The following is a 24338-nucleotide window of genomic DNA, read 5'->3' on the forward strand; positions in this document are numbered from 1 at the left end:
AGAATCCTCCTCTTTCTTTTGAGGAAATAGACAGATCCGCACTTAACATGCAAAATTTTATATCAGCTTAGTCCGTTCTTCATGAAAAAGTTGTACTTTTATTACTATTATTATTGAAAATTCTTGTGATAAAAATGGGGTTTCTTCTCTCGTCTTTCTAATATAATGAACTCTTTAATTATATGGTTATTTAATATAGATTAAACCTTTTTTTTTTTTTAAGTTGTTCTTTTGTTTTCTCTTCTCAAAACAAAAACATTTCCAAACACAACACTCTTAAAAACACAACTCTTGGTGGAAAACAAAAATATATGGAAAAGTTGTTGCTAGCTATAGACCCGGATCTTCTAGACAAAGTTGTCTTGCTTTCCCCAAGATCAAAGGTTCAGAGGTTGGTGAAGGAGAAAGAAAAGGGGAAAACCCAGCCTCATGGAAATCCCACAATCATGGTGGGAAATAAAAAGTTGCATATTCTCAAATTCTTGGAATATAATCTGCCACATGGAGTTGTGAATGTACTAATCCTAAATTGAAGACCAGAGAATGGCATATAAAAGAGGAAATGAAAGCTAAGTGTATAGAGAAATGCTATTTTTTCATCTTTCATCCGTATTTTTTTTCAAATCTACCATTAGATGTGTAAGACCCACATATCTAATTGTAGATTTGAAAAAGAGATGAATGGGAGATGGAGGAATAATAGATCCCTTAAAATTATTATACCCGGACATTAAGAGGGAAGCATAATGGAAAAGAAAGACGTTGCAGTTAAAGAGAAACACTATTTGAGAATGTCATACAATTTAGTAATCCTAGTGTAGCACAAAAGTCATACAACAAAGCACAAAGAGATTCATGATGTTGCTTACTCCATATACAGTCCGCTCAAAGGTTTTCATCTTCTTGTGTGTCATCAGCACTTAAAAGGTGACCGAGTGCAACTCGTGCCTTCTTTGGTTCAGATGAGGCTTCCTTCTCATCGTCTTCATCACCCTTCCTCTTCACCCTTTCACCATCTGCTCCATCATCGACAACCGAAGGGGCTTCATCACCAGTATTTTCTTCTTTTTCCTCCACAGCAGATGGCTTTGGATCAGATCCTTCAGCCTTCTCTCTACCGTTCAGATCTTTTTTCATAGATGATGACCTTTCGCATTCCTCCAGAACAGAGCGAATTTCTTCTTTGCTAGAAAGATCCAGGGGAGTCTTCCCCGCTTTTGTCCTGGCACTAAGACTCGCACCTTTCTTTGCCAAGTACTTAACAAGTTCAAGGTGGGATCCTTGGACGGCGTAGTGTAGCGGAGTCAGGCCCTTGCGGTTAGAAGCTTTAATGGAGACCCCAGATGAAAGCAGAGTCCGCACCACTTCTAAATGCCCCTTTTGGGCAGCAAAGTGTATTGCACCCATGTCATCCATGGCTGCGGCACGGACGTCAGCCTTGTTCTTGCAGAGGTAACTCACCACCTCTGCTTGCCCAGACCATGCAGCTAAATGTAGTCTATGGTCAAGTTTCTTGTGTCAAGGAAACAAAATCTGAATGCTAGGATGCTGAATAACAGATACAGTTTCACAGACAAATTGAGAAGAGTATAATCGAACGAACTACTATCATCATAAACAAAAGCTCACAATAAGAAGAAAACTATGAAAATAATTAAAAAGGAAAAAAGAATAACAAGGCCACACCCATTAGGATTACTTAATAAACACAGATGCCATGAATGGTTATCTTCTAAGGTGCCTGTCCAGCATCAAATCCATCTTGAAATCCTTTAGCTTTGTACTGACTACATCCTTTTCTTTTTGTTTGTTTTTTATAACAGAATTAAGATGAAACAAAAATGAGAACATTCAAAAGGGAGTTTTTGGGACTTCAAAGTCTGGATTTCAGAAGGGATTGTATTTCCTTGTGGTCTCAAAATGTCTCTAAGGGGCCATTTGGAAGTCCTATAGATATCAATAAATCACCAAGTAACTAGAAATGTAAAACGCTAAATAACAACAAATGTCACTTAAAAAACACAAGAGACACACTAATAAATTGGCAAGTCCAGAAGGCCTGTCACCCTTGGAGACTAATTTAATTTCCTGGATATCAATCCCAGGAAAATATGATTTAGAAACTAATCTTTTCATCAGATTGACCTTTTAAGAATTTACAGATGCACAGCTAGGCCCCAAAGCTATACCCTGCTGACCCATAAAATAGTAACGAGATTTGAACCTGATAAATTTCCAATTGTGTCAAAGGTTTAAACTGATGAGAAACGGAGAATTTAATCACTTGACTATTATTCCCACACTCCCCCTCAAGTGTAGATGTAGGCTCCCCTTCAATAAATGGGCTCAAATATGAGATTTTTTAAATTTAAATGGGAGGTAAAGTGGAGTTAGGGTTCGAACTTAGGGCAACCTGGCCCTGAAAATCATGAGAATTACAACTTATCCCAAAATTTTGAAAAATTATAAATTCAATCACTTAAATACTATTCTAATAAAACCCGAATGTTGAGAGAGGAGTGTCCAGAGTTACGATTCAAACTTAAGACAATTGGTTCTAATATTATGATAAACTACTCGTTGTCTAAAAAAATTTAAACTAATAAAAAATAGTAAATTTACTCACATTACCATTATTTAGCATAACCTATAAACTGAGAGAGTCAAAAAGCAAATATACTACTCATTCACCTACCAGGGTGTCGACTCAGGCTGATCAAGAATCACTTAATTTGACCAAGACCAAAAACATTCAAGGCTGAGCGAACTATATAACATTTTAGAGCAATTAGAAGTTTGTTTCCATGAAGGAGAGAGTATAAGCTATTAGAAATAAGGGCATTTCTACAGTACTATTTATTTGGGGGTCTTTTGCAACTTCCAATTTTGGTCCACCCGTTATTTAGTTTCCTTTTTTTTCCTTTTTTTTTAAGGTAACTTTTGTGTTCACTTTGAGTCCAGGTTTGCTGATTTCGACAAACTTAATCCCCAAGTTTGGTTGGTATTGATCTATATGTCATGAATTGGTCTTCTCTGGGAAATGTAAGGGGAAAACAAATAATAAAAGAAAGAAAGAAAGAAAGAAAGAAAGAAGAAAGTACTATCAAGCCCCTCTATTGATTCGTTTTCTTTTTTCTTTCTTATTTGTCTTTTACATCTCTTGTATACTTCTCTTGTGCTAGGAATACAGCCCTTCTATTTATTTTTCTTTTTATGAAGTTCAATAACCTAGCAAGAAAGGAAAATAAACCTCTTACAAGTCTACGATGATAAATCCCTATCTTGGATGTGATGTCCAGAACCATAGGTATGATGCTTCCCCTTTTTTTTCTCCATGTTTTCTGTCACCAACTTACATTGTTCGTGATTTCCAGCAAGTATAAACAGATCTAAATAAAACCTTATCAATACCCAATCAGTTTGAATCCCCAGGCCCTAATTTTCCGTGATCCTAAATTTTGTTGTTTATATCCTACATCCATAAACAGCTCCAAGAAATAGTTAACACTACCTAACCGATTATTGTTTAAGACCAGAGCTCTGACTTTAAAAGTAATCTCAAATGAAGTTGAGTCGTTAAAAATGGGACAGCCAAAGAAAAAGATCAAATAGTTGGATAAGAAAATCAGTAATTCAGGGTCAAATGAGAAATGAAAAAGAGAGAACACAGCTAGAATTTTCTCGCAACCCTGTCACTCTCTAGCCTAGTGTAGTTTTGGATTTTGTGATTGTCCTTGGTTGTGGAGTATAAGATATGGATAGATGTAGATAAATTGAGGTTGTCAGCACCAACTCCAAAAATAGCTTTACAATACAATATTGCCAGTCATTTGTCACTCCAAACTAATCCAAAGACGTGTATGTTGCCACCTTATACTCATATCAAACAGTAATTCAGTTTCTTTATTTTTCAAAATAATCACCTTTTTACCCCGAATCTTTACCAAAAGCACTAGCCCAATGCAAGAAGAATAAGTGAGAGCCTCACAAAGTCAAAGGTCCCCCAACTGCAGAAAGTGGTTAGACTTAGAATGATCATATATGTGCTCAACATCCTTAAAATATTTTCATTTCGTAAATTTGCAATGCCATCAGGCACTGTCTCATAAAGTGCAGATTTGTCACATTTAAGTGAATAGAGCCAATGTATGCAGAACCTTGCTAAAAAAGCCTAACGTGCTGATGAAGAATACATGATAAGACCACACAACAGCCAAAACCCATGAATAGCATTTCGCAAATGATAATACTCATTGAAAAATACATATTATGATTATGGTGAAGAAGCTAACGATGCCAAAGGCGTTCAAACACTAGATGTGCATCTGAAACTGAAAGTAACCAATATCGAACAAAGAGATACGAAAAGCTAGAGAGACTAGGAGAGCGGCCCACAAATTTCAATCTCACAACGAATAAAAACCTGTAAGCAACTATATTATCCAATAAAACGAAAGTTACGAACTGGGTCATATAGAATTCTCTCTCTCCCAAATCATGGTCACTCATAAGTCATAAAAGAAAAGACAATAGTAACGAATCAGATAAACTTCCGAACTAAATTCGTCTAACTAAATTTCAGAATTTAAAGTTGTAAATTCTTTTTGTCATATTTTCTCGGGAACCAAACAAGGCACAAAAAAGAATCCTATTAAAGTAACGAAAAGGTAGAGTAGAGGATACGGTGTTCTAGAGTGCTTATCTCTAGAATTGACAGCCAAAGGGTTTGAGACCAAGATAGACTGCACCGTATTCAGGTCACCAGACCGAGCCGCCGTGTGAAGATCTTCCCCAGTGCTCAGTTTCTGAGGATTACCCATTTTCGCCTTCGCTCCGATCATTAGAAAGTAAGATACTTTATCGCGTTTAAATGCGCCTAACCCGCTCGTTCATACGGGTTTTTTTACAAGCAGGTGAGAGGCCTACTAAGAGGTGGGCTCTCTCCTTTTTTTCTCTCTTATTTTTTGATAAGAGGTGGGCTTTCTCGCACTGCATTGTCGTGCTGCAGACGCCAGGGGCGGTCGGAGTTCGATTTGATTTTTTAGTTTACTTATTAAACGAATCCGTTTCTATTCATTTATGTATAATTTTTTTAGAATATTTTATATTTAAAAATATGAAACAATGTTATTTTTAATGCGATGGGTATACCAATTTTAATATAAATATTTCATTTCATGATAAAATATTTGAAAATAAAAAGTTGGTAGTTAATTTTTTTTATGCGTTTACTGATAAGTTTATGAGTTTACAGATAAAATTTATTTTTATTAACTTGAATGATAAAAATATATATTTTTATTTAATTTAATTATTTTTAATTAACCAATAATAACCATAGATTTATGAAAATATATTAACAATAGTTATTTTATTTGACAAAAGAATAAGTTGATCAAACAACTTGTGAAAAAGTTTGAATTCCTTCAAAAAAAGAACTAAACTTATACTTTTAACAATTGGTTTGATTATAGCCCTGCATACATTGTAAATTCAATTTATTTTTCAATTACATGAGTCTTACTGTGTTATTATTTTCATTGTTGAATATCATCATATAATTACTAATTACAAACTCTACAAGACTACAACACAATGAAGTTGTATTTGTTCTTAACAAGTAACAATTAGATATATTGTTTTATAAATTATAACGGAGATTTCTATTGAATTACTCATTCAGTAAGTAGCCTCACTATTATATAATCTTCCAAATTACATCACTGATTTTTTTGTGCATGTTTTGATAATAATGTCTAATAGATCTAAATGAGATAGATATCAGCAAAAGAAGTACAATTTGGTTTAAAAAAGGAGAAGAAATGCTCAAGAGGTGCCTGAGGTATGACTTATTTATCAAATCACTCTATAAGGTTTAAATTTTATCAATTTACTCTCTTAGATTTCAATTGTTATCAAATAGATCATCTTGTCTACTTTTCAATAAATTTATATCATTAAAAAAGGGGAAAAAATAGAGGTATGGTGGCTGGCGAGGCTCTATGAAAAAGGAATTGTAGAGGATCAAATCCTGGGGGTAGCTGCCGTGTTGTACGTGTCTAGTGTCTACTATGAATTGTGAATATACGTAGGATTACCATATAAAAGGATAGAAGTGTCACTGCCTCTCTACAATATTATAATAGCATTTTAATCTGGAGAAAGAAACACATTGTCGTAATGAAGTGAAAATCAGAAGTGCCCAACAATAGTCTTTTCCATAGCATCTCATCTGCTAATTGTAGTAGACCCTCCGGAATCCAGACTGATTTTTTTTTTTTTTTTTCTTTTCTCGTCGATCAATTCCTAGAAGACACATTTTAACAGAAAATTATCAAAATTTGATTCCACCAAAAGGTATGAAAAGTATTTTCTCAACGTTTCATTAAATTATAATATCCAAGAACACACCAATAATGAAAGACGTCAAGCATCAAAGACTCACCTAAAAGCTTCTGTTACTGAGTGGCATGGACAAGTGAAGGCTATGTTGATGGAATCCCAAATCGACTTCGGAGAGCATCCATTGCTTTCTCACAGGATTGTGAAAGCTCAGTGATGGATGTTTTGCATGCTGAAAATTTTGAATGAAAACAAAAGATGTATCAAAAGGAATGAGATGATGGTTTATAAACTGCTGAAACAGAATCAATGATATTTATGACTTCAACATAGAGTAATGAAGAACATATCCTTAATCTCATCAATAAGTACATGGTAATGCAACAGGATCATGAATCCCATCCAGAGTCGAGAAAAACAGTTCTATCATGAATTGAGTACATGCCCTTGTGCAAATGGCCGCACCCTCATAATAGGGTATATATCCAACCCCAGATATCAGATATGGGATACACTAATCATAAATAAGATGTAAACAGGCCATAAACTATTTTGGGATTTCTCTGTTTCTATTGTTTTGTTAGTTTGAGTAATGTTTTTTGTCACTCTCTTATCCCTCCTATATATTCCCCAATCCCCATGATGCAGCAAAATAATCAGGTTTGGTTATCTTAACAAGGTCGCAGAAGCAAAGTCTTTGTAACATACCACGAGATGCGCTGCCATGTGCATCTGCAATGAACTCTCCATATGAAGCCTGAAAAAGAATCATCCGGACTTCTTTGAGAAATTACTGAAAGACATCAGAAAAACTCATCTAGTGTTTGTCACCGAGGAAACACCTTCATTGCTTCACGACTCTCACTGATCCTTTCAGACATCTTCTTGTATTCCTTCTCTGATTCATCCATCAATTGTTGGCATGATTGAGTCTGAATCTATGGAATTAGAAAATGGAAAACAGAGACAATAATTAGCTGAGAAAACCCTGCTAACATTTTAGTTTACGCAGATTACAGCTTTCAGAATCCATCAATTGTTGGCATGATTGAGTCTGAATCTATGGAATTAGAAAATGGAAAACAGAGACAATAATTAGCTGAGAAAACCCTGCTAACATTTTAGTTTACGCAGATTACAGCTTTCAGAATCCATCAATTGTTGGCATGATTGAGTCTGAATCTATGGAATTAGAAAATGGAAAACAGAGACAATAATTAGCTGAGAAAACCCTGCTAACATTTTAGTTTACGCAGATTACAGTTTTCAGAATCCATCAATTGTTGGCATGATTGAGTCTGAATCTATGGCATTAGAAAATGGAAAACAGAGACAATAATTAGCTGAGAAAACCCTGCTAACATTTTAGTTTACGCAGATTACAGCTTTCAGAATCCATCAATTGTTGGCATGATTGAGTCTGAATCTATGGAATTAGAAAATGGAAAACAGAGACAATAATTAGCTGAGAAAACCCTGCTAACATTTTAGTTTACGCAGATTACAGCTTTCAGAAGTTCTGAAGTTGGTCAACAACCGTGTAAAGGATTCTGGCATTTGTTTCTCCTGGTCTGGTCAACCAGGTACACTTAACAAATAAATTACAGAAATCGAAAGTAACCGAGGGGTCAAATTCAGCCATAAAGAATGAAGAGCACCATGCATTCTTCACAATCACAACCAAAGAAAAGAATGAAAAATATGCAACTGAAAGGTTTGGACCCTCGAAAGAAGATAGATATACTCTTTTTACTGGCTTTTTGAGTTGGACCTTTGAAAAGAATTTTTCACATGTAAGTGGAAGTAGTTCATGTGAAATTTGTGGAAGCTTGAAATGGTTAAAGCATAAGATCAAATTGTAAAATCCAAAATTCAAGAATTCAAGCTTAGGTCAACCTTAATTACACCTGAAAGCTTGCAAAATTTTGTCAAGGCACTCATAATTCTAAGATAATTCTTTTACTGGAAGCAAAATTATGTCAAAGCACTCATTTGGGAAGTCCAATGCATGGTACTATTTGAACACTAAAAATAGATTCTGTGGTGAGTAATTCAGTAACGTAGGAACACAAAAGATGATGTCAAGTAATTGTTGATAAAGCACAAAATCCTTTGTTTTTACATCAATCAACATGATTTTGAGAAAATGTATCTTTGAGCAATTGGTTAAACCACAATTCAACTATTTATACACAGTTGCAGATCCAGTGGTTGCACGTTGACGGAGTTACAAATAAAATCTTAAATATAGAAATCATGAAAATAATTGATCAAAAAGAGTGAAAATGATCAACAAGTTTTATTGATTAGATCCAGAACTTGCGAAATTTTGCATTGCCTTGTTGAAAATAAGTTTTTCGATTAATGGAATATTAGCCATTGTAACACAGCAAAACGATTTCATTAAGTGACACGTGGAAGTCAAGAAATTAGAGGGCTAATTAACATAGCCTATTAACAAAATCTAAAATGGAGTTTCAGGAAACAAAATGAATGGCTTAAAATCATAAATGAACAAATATCTAAATATCACTCTTAGATATATCGCTTTTTACACTGATCCGTTTGGCAGCTCAGAAAATGAAAGAAATGTAGAGAAAAAATTTCAAATCTCAAAAAAACCTTGACATTAGACACTCAAGAGCATCACTCAACAGAGAAAGTTATAATAATTCCAGTTTTCTTGGACTATTTTCTCAGCAACCAAACAAGTCGTACTCAACAAAACTCAAAATGGCAATAAACGCAAACGCAAACGCAATCTTACTCTAGAGAGAGAGAGAGAGAGAGAGAGAGAGAGAGACCTTGAAGCGCTTGTGGAGGCGAGACTGGGAAGAGTCGAGCTCCTTAAGGATCTCGGCGTGAGAGCGATCGATGTGGCGCTTGAGATCGTCGAGGCGTGAAGAGGCGAGGTCCTTAAGTTCGGAGACGCTGCTTAGGGAGTTTAGAGCAGTAGGCAGCGACTTTTCCTTCTTGATCTTCGAGGCAGAGAGCGTTTTCTTGCTGCTGATGAAGATACCCGATTTCGGAGACTGGTTTGGAGGAGGAGGAGAAGAAGCCGCCTTCGGTAATGGCGTTTCCAGAAGCTCTGCTACTGAGGACCTGCGATTCCCTTTCTTCTTCATATTTCTCACTGCGCTCAAAGTTTCTGGTGCAGAGTTCGGATTTTGGAATTGTCAGGGAGGGGCCAATTTTGTGGTCTGGATATTTATAGTGGAGGGTATTCTTCGTTTTAAATTTTGGGGTAATGAGTTTGGAAAATGTCTCGTTATTTTTCTTCCGTCCCCAATCTTTTTTTTTTTTTTTTTAGGTTTCTTCCTATCGTTTTATTTACCGGATAGAAATGACTAGATTCTGAAAATTACCAACAAATTTTAGATGAATTGATAATTTTTGGGGAGTAAAAAGAGAGCCATAGGAACAAAGGTTTGCTTGGGATTTCAATAACAATTGCAGTATGTTTTAGAGGGGTATTTAAAACATTTCAAATGACTACTATGGATAATTTGTACGTTAAATACACTTTTAACCCTCTAATCGACAGGTCTTTTTAAAATGGACAAAGTTTTTTTTAAAATTGGGTTGGAGGAATTTCTTTCAACCTAGTTTATAAAAGTGACACGTGTTCATTTTTTTAATAACATATGAGATGCATACGAGTTTTTAATAAATTTTATTCCAACTGTTTTTCCTATTAAAAAAATATGTGCATCTCACATGTTTAAAGGACACATGTTACTTTTATAGATTGTTAAAAAAAATTGCTCTAGCCCAATTTGAAGGAAAAATTTGTCCTCTTAAAATAGCCTCATAAATTGACAGATGTGACACTTAAAGGCTCACTCAAATAAACAGTTAAATAGCCTCACGAATGACATTTAAAGCCCACTCATATAAACAGTCAAATAAGTTTATAAAAGCTTTATTTTTTCAAAACTTTTTAGTCTTCGTGGCTTTTGCATATGAAAAAGGGCACAAGCGAATGAGTATATTGAATCGGCCTTCAATTTCCAATTTAAGTTCAATTGCGCCAACCAGGACCATTTCCTGAAAGTTAATTACGGCCATAACCCCGTTTCTTCTACGGCCGGGTATATTTGATTTTGTGATTTAATAAACAAAGATGTGATTTTAAACCAAGAAAATGAATTGTTTAGATTGTATTTTTAAAAAATTGTGATTTAAATTATGTGCTTTCAGATAGTAAGTAAAGAAGTGTTTTTATTTTTTTTTTTTAAATAAACAAAAATGTGATTTTAAACCAAATTATAGAAAATGAATTGTTTAGATTGTACTTTTAAAAAAATGCGATTTAAATTATGTGCTTTCAAATCGTAAGTAAAGTAAAGAAGTGTTTTTTTTTTTTTTTTTTTTTTAAATGCACAATTTCAAAGACTAAGTTGCGATTTTAAAAGCCAAACAGCGATTTTGCTAAACGCTTTATTGAGTTTTTAAAAATCACACTTTTTAAAATCACAAATTTAAACAGAGCTAAATTGAAAAAAATAATATCATTTCCAAACCATAACAGCACTAGTCTGATAGGACAAATAAATTGAACAATTCTTTATCTCATTAATGCTTAACAATTATATGGTATTTGGCTTCATGGAAACTCTTTAATAGCTCGTAATTTAATAAATAGATACTTCTTAGTCACATAGACACAAGCTTCTTTGACATGCCATAAATAAGCCATAGTCACCAATTAATTAGTTACAATTTTTAATAAGAAAGCATGCATGGCAAGATGTTGAAAACCAACAAACCCTACCGTATATATATATATATTCATCGTCTTCTCTACTATAAAGCACCACCATCCTCCATTGTCCTGCCATGGCGACAATGAGAATATTAGCATTTCTCAACATCCTGTCAAACTTATTGCTGCTGGGTCATGTTGTAGGGGAACCCAACGCTAATGGCTTGACTATCAAGCTCATCCATACAGACTCACCAGCATCACCTCTTTACCCTAGAAACATTACTTTCATTGAAAGGATTCAAAGACTCGTAAACCAATCTAAAGTTCGTGCTGCAGGTGCTGGTTACCTGTCCGTACACCCTAATGAGGCTACTCGTGCGCCCATTGCTATTCAAGCAAAGTCTATATACATGGTGAGACTTGGCATTGGCACCTTCAATGCAACTTTCCCTACTCGGCCATTCAAGGCATACCACCTGCACATGGACACTGGCAGCTCCGTCACATGGACACAGTGTCAGGATTGTGCACTCCCTGGTAATCGTTGCTTCCCTTGTAGTGAACCCCCTTTCCCCAACAGGCTTTCCACAACTTATAGGCCTCTCCCTTGTAATGTGCACCCACTTTGCATACCCCATCAATGCATTGGGGACTCATGCTCCTACCAATCGAGGTACCTGGATGGTGCATACACAATTGGGATTCTTGCAAGCGAAGCTTTCACTTTCCTTTCCGCTAGTGGCAGGCCTCAGACTATTCCAAACATAGTTTTTGGTTGCTCAATTGACACTGCTGATATGCACTATGGTGGGAATGACAATCGAGTAAACGGGATATTTGGGTTGGGATGGGGCATCCGTTCCTTTGTGAATCAAATACAAGATCTGAGTCATGGAACATTCTCATACTGCCTCAAGTTCAATGATGGCCATGCCTTGGACACATATCTAAGGTTCGGGGGAGATATATCTCAACCAACAACAGTTTTACAGACAACTAAACTAGTCCAATTTAAAAGCTCCCAGGCCTACTTTATTGAGTTGCTAGGCATCAGCATTAATGGGACAAGGCTTGACATCAATCCAGAGCTATTTAGTTTACAATTTGACGGTTCTGGAGGGTGTGCTATAGACTCTGGAACTACTTTTACAACTATCATCAAGTCTGCTTATGATGTAGTAATTAGAAAACTTCTGCTTTATTTTTCGGGTTTCCCTAACATGACAAGGACTAGGATTTTTGAATCATGTTTTGATCTTTGCTATGAGCGCAGTGTGCCGGAAGGGTTCAGAGACCTTCCTGGTATGACCTTTCATTTAAGAAATGCAGAGCTTGAAGTTGCACCACAAGGGACATTTGTTGTGAATCAGCTCGACTCTGGGGAAGAAGTCTTTTGTTTGGCGATAGTTGGAGGTGATCACGTTACTCTATTGGGAGCATACCAGCAAACAAACCAAAAGTTCATATATGACATTACAAGGAAGCAGTTGCAATTTGCACCAGAGGATTGTGCTCAAAATGCTTAGAGCGTCTATTATTCTTTTGTTTGAGTTATCATATAAATGAAATTATCCATTTGAATAAACTCTCTCTATCTAGCCTTTTTTTGACTCTCCTTTCACTTGGGCTCCGTTTGTTTTGACATAAAAGGTTTTCTATCAGCAAATATTTTCAATGAAATCATTTATTAGGAAAAAAAAAAAAAAAAAAAGATTTTCTGGAATACAGAATCCTGAATCTGACGGACAAAAAAGAACTAAATTGCTGCCACTTAAATTGTCTAGGGAAGAAATTAGAACTTATTATTTCCATTGATGAAATGAATTATTGAATTAAGAACTTAACTTGTAGCCAACTACAAGCTATTTAGACTATAATGTAAGGATGCTTCTCTAACATGTAAAAGCTTGTTTCAGAGATTACCAGAACCGCAATCCTTCATTACAAGATTATGTCTAACGAAATCGGGAATTAATTATAGAAGACACAATACTAAAATTTACTCTGAGCAAATCTACGTTTTCCTTACACATTCAGTAATGTCTAAATTTTAAATCATCCCTTCCATCTATCATCAATCTAAAAACAAAGATGATAAACAGCGAGTAACCACAGCATTGAAACAAGCAAATAAGCATATTAGTTAGAATGCTACCTTTGCATTCTTGTTTCAATAGAGACTCTGCCAACTTGATCAGTGTGGCATAAGGATTACTACCCAACAGCTTAGCACCATCATGGAATATTGTATGCGCTTATTTTCAAGAAAGGGTGTGGAAAATAGGCTGCACGAACTGATTTATGTATAGGATTCCATTCACCCCGCTGTCCACTTCCCTTCACTTTCTTTGCTGGATGGAAATGCACTAATCTATTAAGGGATCATTACTGTTCCGAATATTGCCATGAAGATCTGGGAGGTCAGAACTAGTGGAGAACTTGATCCATCTCTTTCTCTCCACATACTTGAGACTGGGCTGCATCACAAGGCCAATTACCACTGCAACCATACTTACAAGAAATACTTTGAGTGTAGAAAGAGCCAATACAGCACAAATCAATATGGTTGGAGGAATACACATAAGAATGGCTCCAACTGTCCCCATGGGTATCTTGTAAGGCCGAGATGCAGCAGGGTGTTTTATCCGTAACCATACAAAAGCCATGAACTCCAAAATCATTCCAAAACAGTACAAGAAATTCTCTGCAGCTACAATTTCTTGGAAGCTCAGCCACGATAGCAAGAGGACACCAGAAGCTGAGAATAAAATCCCTATCAGAGGAGTTCCATATCGAGACCTCTTAGCAAAGAATTCAGGCAGCATCCCTCTTTCAGCCATTCCCAGAAGTTGGAAAGAGTCACTGCTCATCTCAGCTACAAACATCCCCATATTTGACATTGCTGCAGCTCCTTGGATCCACCATCTCAACCAAACTCCTCCAAGAATTTTGGCAATATCCGAGAAATACCCATCAGTCCACAACTCACGGTTGACTGGAACAGCCCCGGTGCCAATTAAAAGTGGGAAGAAATACCCAAGCACTACCAATATCAAAGCATAAAGCAGAGCCTTTGGAAGAGTTCTCTTCGGGTTGTCCACCTCACCCGCAAGTGTGCTTATAGAGTCCCAATAATTTAGATTCCAAAACAAAGTGTTCAAATACAAATTCCAGTCCACATCATGTAGGTTTACCTCTAACCATCGGGAAGGCTTCAGTTTTGGAATTCCCACAAGTCCCATAACCACAAAAGGAAGAATTGAGAATATCCCTAATAGAACCGCAAGCCATCCCACAATGGCTAAACCCCTATAGTTCATGTAAGTGAGGACAATGGTCAAAGCTAACACCGCTAGGACTCTTGGTAAACCACCACCTAAAGCCGGGATTGCCGACTTCAAATAGTCAAGAAACAGAACCGGATAGAGAGCATTATCAATAACCCCACTTAGCCATTTCATCCAACCTTGCTGAAACCCCCAATAAGGACCCAAAGCAGCCGAAACCCAAACCACGTAACCACCATTCTCAGGGAACATGGTACCCATCTCGGCTGTTATTAATGCCTCAGGAACACTCCATATGAACGGAAAGACCAAGAACCCTAGAAGGGCTAAAAGAGGACCAGCAGCACCAACAGCGTCCTCGACTCCAAACGGCCCCCCAGAAACCTCATAGAAGATTAGGAAGACAAGGGGCAGAACCGAAACTCTCTTCAAGTTATCTGCCCTAGGAAGAGGCACTTCACCAACTGACACATATTCATCACCACTATACTGTCCCATTGCAATAGAAGCTTGCCTATTTGCTGTGTTCCTCAATTTCTGCATTCGGTATCATGTACTCAACAAAATAAAGACTGGGTTTTCTCTCAATATACCAAAAAAAGAAATTTCAAAGCAAAAACGTTTAATTACACAAGTGAACAATCAAATAGAGAAATTTATGTACACGCAGCTATCAAGTAATTGTCAAAGTAAAAACATGCAAGTATAACCATAGAAGAAGAATCACACATAGCAATTAACGAAGACAGACATTCAAACAAATAGAAAGGCATCAGAAATAGAGGTGGGTCACTCGCAAATTTGCAATCAAAAAATAAAGAAAAGGAGATAAAATTATATAAACAAAATCCAAATAGAGAGTTGAGGAAAGAGAGATCTGAAAATCCTGGACATTAACAATCGCTAATATGGAAATGAACAGGTAGGTTTTTCTGAGTAATAGAAGGGTAAAATAAGAGAAAATAAGAGATGGGACATCGGACAAACCATGAAAGAAAAGGAATTCCTTATGGGGTCGAGCAGATAACCTCCGGCATTGAAGAATAAAACCTTGAATTCAAAGCTCAGATCATATTACTACACCCCAGCTTCAACTCAGCGCGAGAGAAAGAGGGGAATCAGGGTCCGACATTCCTCAACCAACTTGCAAAGTTGCACTTACATTTGTTTTTGATTTATTTATTGCTTTGTGCGTCAAGTTTTCAGGCAATTGGTCGGGACTCGCACTGTGGCGAGATAATTCTGGAATAAATATATGCACGTGGTCATTTGGGAAAGAGCATGACGAAGCGTTTGATAATTAATTTTTATCGCTATATTTGATAATAATAAGTTTCAAAAGCGATTTTGATTTTGGGTTGAAAAAGAATTTTGATGGAATATAAAAAAGATTAGAAGGGGTTTTTTTAGAACTGAAAAATATTGCCTTTTTTAGAAATGTATCCTATCTTATCTTGGGTAGTTGGGTTAATTTATTTATTTTTTACTCATATATGTTAAATTCATTACCAAACCAAAATCAATTCATGTAATTTACTTGATTTGAAGTAAGTTCTGTTGGCATCAAAATGTGATGAGTGAATACAATAAATAACAAATTACTCTCTACTGTCAATTTCCGTTAAAAAACTTGACGAATTTCATTAGTGTATTATGTCAAAGTCAATAAAATTATAACACGTGTTACTCTCAATAAAAAAAAAAAAGAGATATGATAGGAGCTCATATGAAAAGGCCTTGGGGTAGAGGTTGAACCAATCAAAAACGTTGATTTTTTTTTCAGTTGTAGTACGACGACAGTTGGTGGGGCCATCAAGAGAACGAATCAAGAATACACTAGATGAGTTGGAGTCAGATGGGGCTTTCTAAAGGTCGTGGGGGGTATGGGGTTCCGAGATTTGGTGAATTTCAACAAGGCCCTATTGGCGAAACAATGTTGGCGACTGTTGAAGTCTCCAGAGAGTCTTACTGCAAAAATCATGAAGGCAAAATATTACCCAAATTCCCCTTTTTTGGAGGCGAACCTTGGATCGAAACCTTCTTTTGCCTGGCGAAGTATTCATGGAGCAAGAGACCTTCTCGAGGCTGGTTTAATTTGGAGAATTGGGAATGGAAAATATGTGCATATATGGGGAGATAATTGGATTCCAAAACCTTCAACATACCGAATTCAGTCTCCTCCAAAGGTTTTGGAACCAAACAGTAGAGTGCACAAACTCATTAAGTGGGACATGGTCTGGTGGGATCAAAATATGTTAACAAACCTATTCACGGTGGAGGAAATAAAGGTAATTACTACTATCCCCATTAGCCATACGAACCAACCCGATGTCCAGATTTGGTGAGGTAATAGATCGGGAGAATTTTCAGTCAAAAGTGCCTATCATTTGGCAATGGAGGTGGAAGGTAGAATAGTCCCAGAATGCTCTAAATAGGTGAAGGAGAGCTCACTGTGGAAGACGTTATGGCATTTACCCATGTCAAATGCTGAAAAAAAATAAATAAATAAAAAATAAAAAATAAAAAATAAAAATTCTTCTAGCAAGCATGCCACAACGTGCTCCCTACAAAAGACAACCTGCTTAGAAGACAAGTGGTAAAGGAGCCTTTTTACCCAATATGCGAAAGGGAACCAGAGACGGTCATGCATGCAATATGGAGTTGCCTAGCACCTACGGTTGTGTGGGGTTGCAGCAAGACAGTTTTCTAAAAATGTGCAATTGAAGGTAATGATTTTATGCTTGTGGCTGAGTTTATATTGGGCAGATGTGGGAAAGAAGATGTTGTGCTTTTCATTCACCTTGCTCGTCAGATATGGATGCAGAGGAACAAATGGGTTCATGAAGGTAACTTCATCAACCCAAATGTTCTAATGAAGGAGGCGCAAGTATATGTTCATGAATTTCAAAAAGCGAATGAACCAACAATTCTTGCTACGGACGAGAACGTCAACAATAAAGAGATTAAATGGTTAGGGCCTACACAAGGTTGGCTTAAGGTCAACTGGGATCTAGCTATAGACAAAGCTGGTGGAAGAATGGGGATAGGAGTTGTTGCCAGGGAAGAAAAAGGAAATGTAATCGCTGCAATGTGCAAGACACGAAGTGGGAGCTTTGAACCAACGACGGGAGAAGCCCTTGCCTCTTTTCATGCAGAGAGTTTATGCAGAGACTTGGGCATACAACAGCTAGTTCTAGAGGGTGATGCCAAACTAGTAGTGGATGCAATTAATTCATGCAAGAATAATTGGAGCCCTTTCGGTCATATTGTGGAGGATAAGCAGGGTGTTTTGCAAAACTTCTCAAGGTGGAGATGTGGGTTTATACACAATGAAGCTAATGAAGCGGCACATCGACTTGCAAAGGAGGCTATTACAAATGTCAGTGGTATGATTTGGAGGGATCAAATTCCGGATTGTATTAGTAACATTATTTTGATGGAGCAAGTTGCTCTATCTTTTGATTGTTGATGGAGTCTTATGCTCCACCTCAGTTATTATTATCAATGATAATCATCATATTTCTTTTCAAAAAAAAAAAAAAAACTAAGCCTCATTTAAACCCAACTTTTACTTACGTGGCACAAAGTCACATAAGAGTTGTGTCAGATTCAAAATTGAAATTTAAAAAAATTTAAACATATGTCCAAAAAGTTAAGTCTTTTTGAGAAGAAACTAATTCCTCATAAATCAACGAACTTCTTGCTCAGCAAGTACAGAGCTGTACTATTGTTACTAGGATTATGTTTACTTTCTTTACAAGTATTTCTCTTCTATAAATAAGCTAGCTTATTATGTAAAACTCAATCAATTGAATTATTATCAAATCAAAGAATTTTCTCTCAAATACTTTGTGTATTTTTATCTTTCTTTTTGCATACAGGCTTGTTTTTATCTTTTTGGGTAGAAAACGAAGACGCTTCCCTTTGCAGAACCAAAGACACTACTCTTTGATTAGTTACCTTAGTATTCTGCTATGTTATGATTGAACTTTATATGAAGTAGGAGTCGTCAACCACTTGTCATGCCAAATTCTGATTTTCTCCCCATTGCCCACACGCCATACCATTCCCTCCTTGAGCAGCTCCCAAGCATTAAAAATACTACGCCAAGCATAAGAAGGACTAGACCCAAGAGATGCCTCCAAGAAATTCCCATTTGGGTAATATTTATCCCTAAATATTCTCGCCACAAGTGAATCTTGGTGATGTACAAGACGTTATCCTTGTTTAGCTAACAAAGCTAAATTAAAACATTCAAAGTCCCTAAACCCCATTCCCCCATAATTTTTTGACATTCACATCCTCTCCTAACTCATCCATGTCATCTTTGACTCATTCACCTGTTGACCTAAATGGGGCTCAGTTGAGCCCCTATCATATCTCTAAAAAAAATATAATTATACAAAAACTCTTGGGGGTGACTAGAAGCCTTATCTTTTTATGGATTGGAATTTTGCCTCCATCATTTTAGACATCAACTGTAACCTCCTATCTTCTCATAGCTGAAAAGCTTGTAAGGTTGCTAGAAGTGCTAATTTTAGAGTACATTATTTACTTAGATTAGTCGTTCTTCGGAAGCATTTCAATTAGTCTTTCATTTTCTCTTTCATCTGGATTCAAAGTGAAAAAGACCATTCTTTGTAAACATTTTCCCATTTGAATAAAAATAAAAAATAAATACAAATAAGGGGTGACCGAACCACTCCTAGCCAAGGGCTCGGCCACCCCAGGGGCGGAACTACATGGCCCCTTGGGGGCTGCCCCTCCCCCCCAAGGGGCCATGTAGTCCAAAAAAAAATTTTTTTTAAAAAAAAAATGCTTAAAAGTTTTTTAAAATTAACATTTTATCCCTAAATTTTTTAATTTTGCCTTCCAAAACTTTGAATGCTAGTTCCGCTTCTCCCTGCCCCTTAAAATTTGTTTCTAGAATTTATAAAAATATTTTATCTTATTAAAATTTTTAAATTATTTTTATTTTTTTAATAGTTTGAGTTGTTTGGAGGTGACATTGACTCCGTTGATAGTGTGGGAACATTTATGTAAATATGTACTTTTTATATAAATAATGTAAATAAGCATGGGACCATTTCTATCGGTTCTCTCGCCATCGCCATCGCCACCAAAACCAACATGACAGATTGACAGGAAACAGGACCCACGTGGTGTTAAATTCGTCGGACTCAAATTATCACTATATATGTACAAGTGGATGCAATACTCAGTAAAGAATATTCATTATTCATCAAACAAAAAAGACACCAAAAATTAAAAAGAATCTAGCATTATTGACGTGGGTTTCGCACCAAACCCATTTGGAATATCCCTTTCATACAAATTCAAGTCATTTTCAGTCGTAGAAAAAAACAGAAAATATATAGCATCATCGTTGATAGCAAGACAGATTTTTAGCACATCTAGTAATTTAGATATCAGAAAAATGTCAGATAGTATTTATTAGAATAGTCCTATAAAGGCATTGTGATTTTTTACTGTCCAAATTGTTAAAGATAAGAAATTTTAAGGATGTTTCTTACCCTTATGGTAATTTTTTTTTTTCAATTTTTTTTTTTTTACATATTTATTTTGACCTGAATATACAACTTATTTCTTTACACTAATAAATAATATTTTTTTAACTTTTTTCTCACTAAAAACATTAAAACTCTTTTCACCCTAATATCATATTGATTCTTGTTGCTATTAAATAAATAAATAAAATAAAATAAAACTTTGCCAAACACATGCTGGACTTTTTAGCCGATGCTCATGTTGGGGAATATTAGATGTTCTCATGTTATTTTTCTCGTGTCCTCATGATCTTATGTGCAAAAGTGCATCTGGTAAGTTTTTTAATCTAAAATTTTTTTAAAAATTATTTAAAAACAAAAAAAAAAAAATTTATGCTCAAATCTTCTACTAGCTCCAATTAAATAAACCCAAATTTCATATCTTTGACACCTTTAGCCCCTATTAAACTCAGCCCAGCCCAAATTTCAGCCAAAAAATCAAAGTAAACTGAAGGAGAGTGTTTTCCACTACTTTTTACCTACTAGGCAACCACAATTTTTTTTTTTTTTTTTTGCTTGTTCATTGTTGTTGGCTGCTACTACGTTGTGATTCTGTTATGTAAGGAGTGAATCGTTTTCCACTGGCCCTACCTTCATTATATTTTATTTCTACTTCTATTAAAATAAAGAGAAATTGTATATAAAATCCTTAGGTAAACGCGCCTTTATTAAAAACTCCCTGGGTTTTTTTTTCCGGAAATTTAGTTCCTGGGTCACTCGAAACTACTAGAAAACTCCCTACCGTCAATTTTTGTTAACTGCCGTTAGTCCACTCAAAACTCACCGTTTCATCTGATTAAAATATTATTTTTTTATTAATTTAATTTAAAAAAATTAATTTTTTTTAAAAAAAAAAAAAAAGAAAAAAAAAAATTTGAAGGGTGGCCAGGGGTGGCACGGCCACCCCTGGCCACCCCCCAACCCCTAAGGGGTGGCCTGCGGGCCACCCCTCCAAGCCAGGGGTGGCTCGCGGCCACCCCAAACCACCCCTGGGGTGGCCGCGAGCCACCCCTGGCCACCAGGGGTGGCCTTCGGGCCACCCCAAGCCACCCCAAACCACCCGGGGGTGGTCAACCCACCCCTGGGGTGGCTTGCGGCCACCCCTTAAGGGTTGGGGGGTGGCCAGGGGTGGCCCGGCCACCCCTGGCCACCCTTCAATTTTTTTTTTTTTTTTTAAAAAGTTTAATTTTTTTAAATTAAATTAATAAAAAATTAATATTTTAATCAGATGAAACGGTGAGTTTTGAGTGGACTAACGGCAGTTACCAAAAATTAACGGTATGAAGTTTCTAGTAGTTTCGAGTGACCCAAGGACTAAATTTCCGAAAAAAAAAACTTATGGAGTTTTTAATAAAGGCGCGTTTACCTAAGGATTTTAAATATAATTTCCCTAAAATAAATTCTGGAATCCACCACTGTCTATGTGAAAATAATTTTATTAAAAAAAATATAAAAAAAAAAAATTGCTCTTATTTCTCTTATTTAGTCTTTATAAAATAATTTTCACCTACAACAATGAAGAGACAAAAAAAAAAAAAAAAAAAAAAAAAAAAACACTGGCATTTCTCGCTTTTGCTAAATAAGATTGGAAGAGCCTAGAGCAACCACTCAAATTTTTTTTTTCAAAAAATAAAAAATAAAAAGATAAGATTGGAGCACAAAAGTCCACACAAGTACAGCCTGTATAGAATATATAAATTAATTATAATACACAAATAGACAAGAACGTGGCTAAGCACAAATATAATAGAAGCATCTCATTTTATTATTAATTAATAAAGATTTGACCCACATATTTTATCCCACCATTCACTTTTAAACTCCATCCAACCCCGTGCACGCCACCAATTATGGGCAGCCACGTCAAATGGGCGGTCGTAAACCAACCACTCCAAATTCCTTTCCCTTAAAACTCATGCAATTCTGCATGACTATATATATATATATATATATATAAACATTTTATAAATTATTAAATTTGACGTGATAGGATTTAATTAGTAATATATATTACCAAGAGATGACTATTAAGTTGTAAAATATTTATATGGTATCTAGCATTAATTAATATCAGCAATACTCTCTTTCAACTCCAAACAAAATAAGAGGAAAATAATTAATGAAGAATTGCAAAAGGAAAAACTGTTAAAAAAAAAAAAAAAAAAGTATTAACTAGTTTCAACTGGCTTCCGGTTTTCTAGGAGAGTGACCCACAAAAAAAAAAAAAAAAAAAAAAAAGGTAAAAGGAGTGTGTATTTGCAGTGCACTCACCTGATCCTCGTCGGAAGTATGCGGTGGTGCTGCCTCACTGTTGGTGGTCTGCGAGGGAGGTGGATCTGCTACAACTATGCGGCTGCCGGCTGCTACTCCTCCGCCATCCAGACCTCCCACGCCTGCCTGCATAGCCCTACTTTGAGATCCCATTCCTCTCTTTCTTCCCAACCTGTAGCTTTCCACGCATAAGTACTGGACTCTCTCTCTCTCTATATATATATATGTGTGTATGTTAATATGTATGTGTAAATAGAGAGAGAGAGAGAGATAGAGAGAGGGGTGGCTGCTGAGTCTGCTGACTGCTGAGCTTGAAAAACAGCTTGGTTGACCAATGACCACAACTTTTACATCGTTTCTACCCATGCCATGCCAATTGCCAACAAACCTCATAAAAAATATCCTCTCCATTTCAAAATTCTTCCATCTTTTTTATTTAGTGCATTTTGAAAGGTAGTGTTGTCCAAACGTTTTAATAAGGGTAGTGTATTAAATGCAATACTCTTCAAAATGCACTAAATAGAAAAAATGGAGGGATTTTGAAATGGAGAGGATCCTATTCCACAAACTCATAAGGGCATGTTTCTGATTGAGTTTGAGAATTCTAAAAGTGCTTTTAATACTTAAAATGTTTATTTAAAGAAAAAAGTATTCGTTTGATAAAAAAATTAAAAGAGCTTTTAAGAGTCAAAAAAGCTTAAAAATGGTCAAAAAAACACTTTTGGCAAAAGCTTAAAAATGAAGCTATTGTCCAAATTTTTTTTTTTTTTACTTAAAAACTCTATTTCTTAAACACAATCTCAAACATGCTCTAAGTAAAGTGACGTTTCAAAACGCTGGACCTCACTCCTGCCTTGCCCTTTTGTTTTAAATTATTGTATCTATTCTAATTACTTAGTAAGGGCATTTTTTTAAGACACTTTTGTTAAAATAAAAAATAAAAAATCAATAATAGACAACTCAATACAAAATATATTCACAAAATATTTATAGCATATTTATGATTGAAAACTTAAAAATGCTTTTAATACATAAAAAGTTGTCAATTTGTTTTTTTAAAGAAAAAAAAAAAGAAAAAAAAAAGGACATTTGTAAAGAACTTAAAACGCACATTTTGATTTTTTCTTTTTCTCTAAAAATGCATAAAATTGAGTTTTCTAGGAAGCTTAAGAATGAAATTTTTTTTTCTTCTTCTTCTTCTGAAAAGCTCTATGAGGCTTTTTTCTATAGACGAAATAATTTTACCTTTAGATTTACGCTTTTGTTTGTATGTTATTCTTTTGTTGGAAGTCATTTGATGTGCAACTAATGGACCTATAAGGTGACGCCATCTAAATCGACATATATAGCACCTTTCTAATTTAAGAGTAAGTCTCCCTAATTTTATAGGTGGCTTTTAAAACTCGCATTGAATTTGTGGTAGGTCTTTATTGAATTTAAATTCAATGGTGATTTTAAAATTCACCTATAGATGTAGAAAGATAGGTGTGAGAATGTGTGTAACTAGCATTACTCTTAATGTAATTGGCATTCATGTTATAGTTTGCATAAAGGGCGTTATTGTTAAGGATTCTAGATTTTTTACTAAAAATTCTCTTACAAACTAAAGTGACAATAAACTACTAATAATTAAATTTACATGTCAAATTTTATATATTTAATTTTTTCACACATGTGGTGGTGTATATGTGGCACTCATTATATATAGATACGTGAGCTTATAAGAGAATTGTAGTAAAATTTATAGTACCCTGTATTTTCCTTACATAAATTGCAGTATCTTTTATCCTTATCCTTGTTGCAAGTGTATTCTCATTGTTTAATATAATTACTTTTTATAAGTAGTTATTGGATTTATATTTTACTTTTAGTGGGGAATTAGGAGAGTTGATAAAACTACATAAGCGTAAAAGATACATTTTTCTTGCGTTGAAAGCCACGTGTGGAGACCTAGGGGACAAACTAGCCAAAGAGAGAAACCCCATGCATACAACGGGTTAAATACTCCTGCCACGTGACAAATTTAGAAACTTTGATGTGGTGCATCATAAAAACTGAAACATTAGAGGTCAAATTGAACAATGGCTCAAATTTTGGGAGGCAAAGTATAATTTTTCCTTGTTATTTCTTATTTAATCAAATTAGTTTTTTTTTTTTCTTAAT

At 35.5% G+C, this 24338-nt stretch overlaps 4 protein-coding genes across 5 annotated transcripts; 1 reads left to right on the top strand and 3 right to left on the bottom strand.

The window, feature by feature from the left end:
* Positions 1–747: 747 nt before the first annotated feature.
* Positions 748–4998, bottom strand: LOC132176102 (Ankyrin repeat family protein). Its single transcript, XM_059588227.2, has 2 exons — positions 4684–4998; positions 748–1498 (listed from the first exon to the last, which is right to left on the bottom strand). The coding sequence occupies exons 1-2, from the start codon at positions 4839–4841 to the stop codon at positions 886–888; spliced, it is 771 nt and encodes a 256-aa protein (XP_059444210.2). The 5' UTR covers positions 4842–4998; the 3' UTR covers positions 748–885.
* Positions 4999–6111: 1113 nt separating this feature from the next.
* LOC132176735 (uncharacterized) lies at positions 6112–9502 on the bottom strand. The gene is made up of 5 exons (XM_059589021.2): positions 9147–9502; positions 7185–7280; positions 7051–7099; positions 6446–6574; positions 6112–6306 (listed from the first exon to the last, which is right to left on the bottom strand). Exons 1-4 carry the CDS (start codon positions 9465–9467, stop codon positions 6486–6488), a joined length of 555 nt encoding a protein of 184 aa, XP_059445004.2. The 5' UTR covers positions 9468–9502; the 3' UTR covers positions 6112–6306; positions 6446–6485.
* A 1679-nt stretch (positions 9503–11181) lies between these two features.
* Positions 11182–12576, top strand: LOC132176406 (aspartic proteinase nepenthesin-1-like). Its single transcript, XM_059588599.2, has one exon. It carries the CDS (start codon positions 11182–11184, stop codon positions 12574–12576), a length of 1395 nt encoding a protein of 464 aa, XP_059444582.2.
* A 376-nt stretch (positions 12577–12952) lies between these two features.
* LOC132176251 (putative polyamine transporter At1g31830) lies at positions 12953–22407 on the bottom strand. 2 transcript variants are annotated; one of them, XM_059588402.2, is made up of 2 exons: positions 22176–22407; positions 12953–14874 (listed from the first exon to the last, which is right to left on the bottom strand). In XM_059588402.2, exons 1-2 carry the CDS (start codon positions 22326–22328, stop codon positions 13417–13419), a joined length of 1611 nt encoding a protein of 536 aa, XP_059444385.2. In that variant the 5' UTR covers positions 22329–22407; the 3' UTR covers positions 12953–13416. The 2 variants fall into 2 exon arrangements, with proteins under 2 accessions (XP_059444385.2, XP_059444386.2); XM_059588403.2 differs by lacking the exon at positions 22176–22407 and adding an exon at positions 15325–15542.
* Between the last annotated feature and the right edge of the window lie 1931 nt (positions 22408–24338).

This window comes from Corylus avellana, chromosome 3 (genome assembly GCF_965113065.1).
Source record: "Corylus avellana chromosome 3, dhCorAvel1.hap1.2, whole genome shotgun sequence".
Classification (NCBI taxonomy): Eukaryota; Viridiplantae; Streptophyta; class Magnoliopsida; order Fagales; family Betulaceae; genus Corylus; species Corylus avellana.

Excerpts from the sequence above, each read along its gene's own strand:
- LOC132176251 (XM_059588402.2), bottom strand. The coding sequence starts at position 22,328 with ATGGGATCTCAAAGTAGGGCTATGCAGGCAGGCGTGGGAGGTCTGGAT. Across the intron at positions 14,875-22,175 it reads ATACTTCCGACGAGGATCAG|AAATTGAGGAACACAGCAAA; the intron begins GTGAGTGCACTG and ends TACCGAATGCAG.
- LOC132176406 (XM_059588599.2), top strand. The coding sequence starts at position 11,182 with ATGGCGACAATGAGAATATTAGCATTTCTCAACATCCTGTCAAACTTA.
- LOC132176102 (XM_059588227.2), bottom strand. The coding sequence starts at position 4,841 with ATGATCGGAGCGAAGGCGAAAATGGGTAATCCTCAGAAACTGAGCACT. Across the intron at positions 1,499-4,683 it reads GATAAGCACTCTAGAACACC|ACTACATTTAGCTGCATGGT; the intron begins GTATCCTCTACT and ends ACTTGACCATAG.
- LOC132176735 (XM_059589021.2), bottom strand. The coding sequence starts at position 9,467 with ATGAAGAAGAAAGGGAATCGCAGGTCCTCAGTAGCAGAGCTTCTGGAA. Across the intron at positions 7,100-7,184 it reads AGAGTCGTGAAGCAATGAAG|GCTTCATATGGAGAGTTCAT; the intron begins GTGTTTCCTCGG and ends ATTCTTTTTCAG. Across the intron at positions 6,575-7,050 it reads ACATGGCAGCGCATCTCGTG|CATGCAAAACATCCATCACT; the intron begins GTATGTTACAAA and ends CAAAATTTTCAG.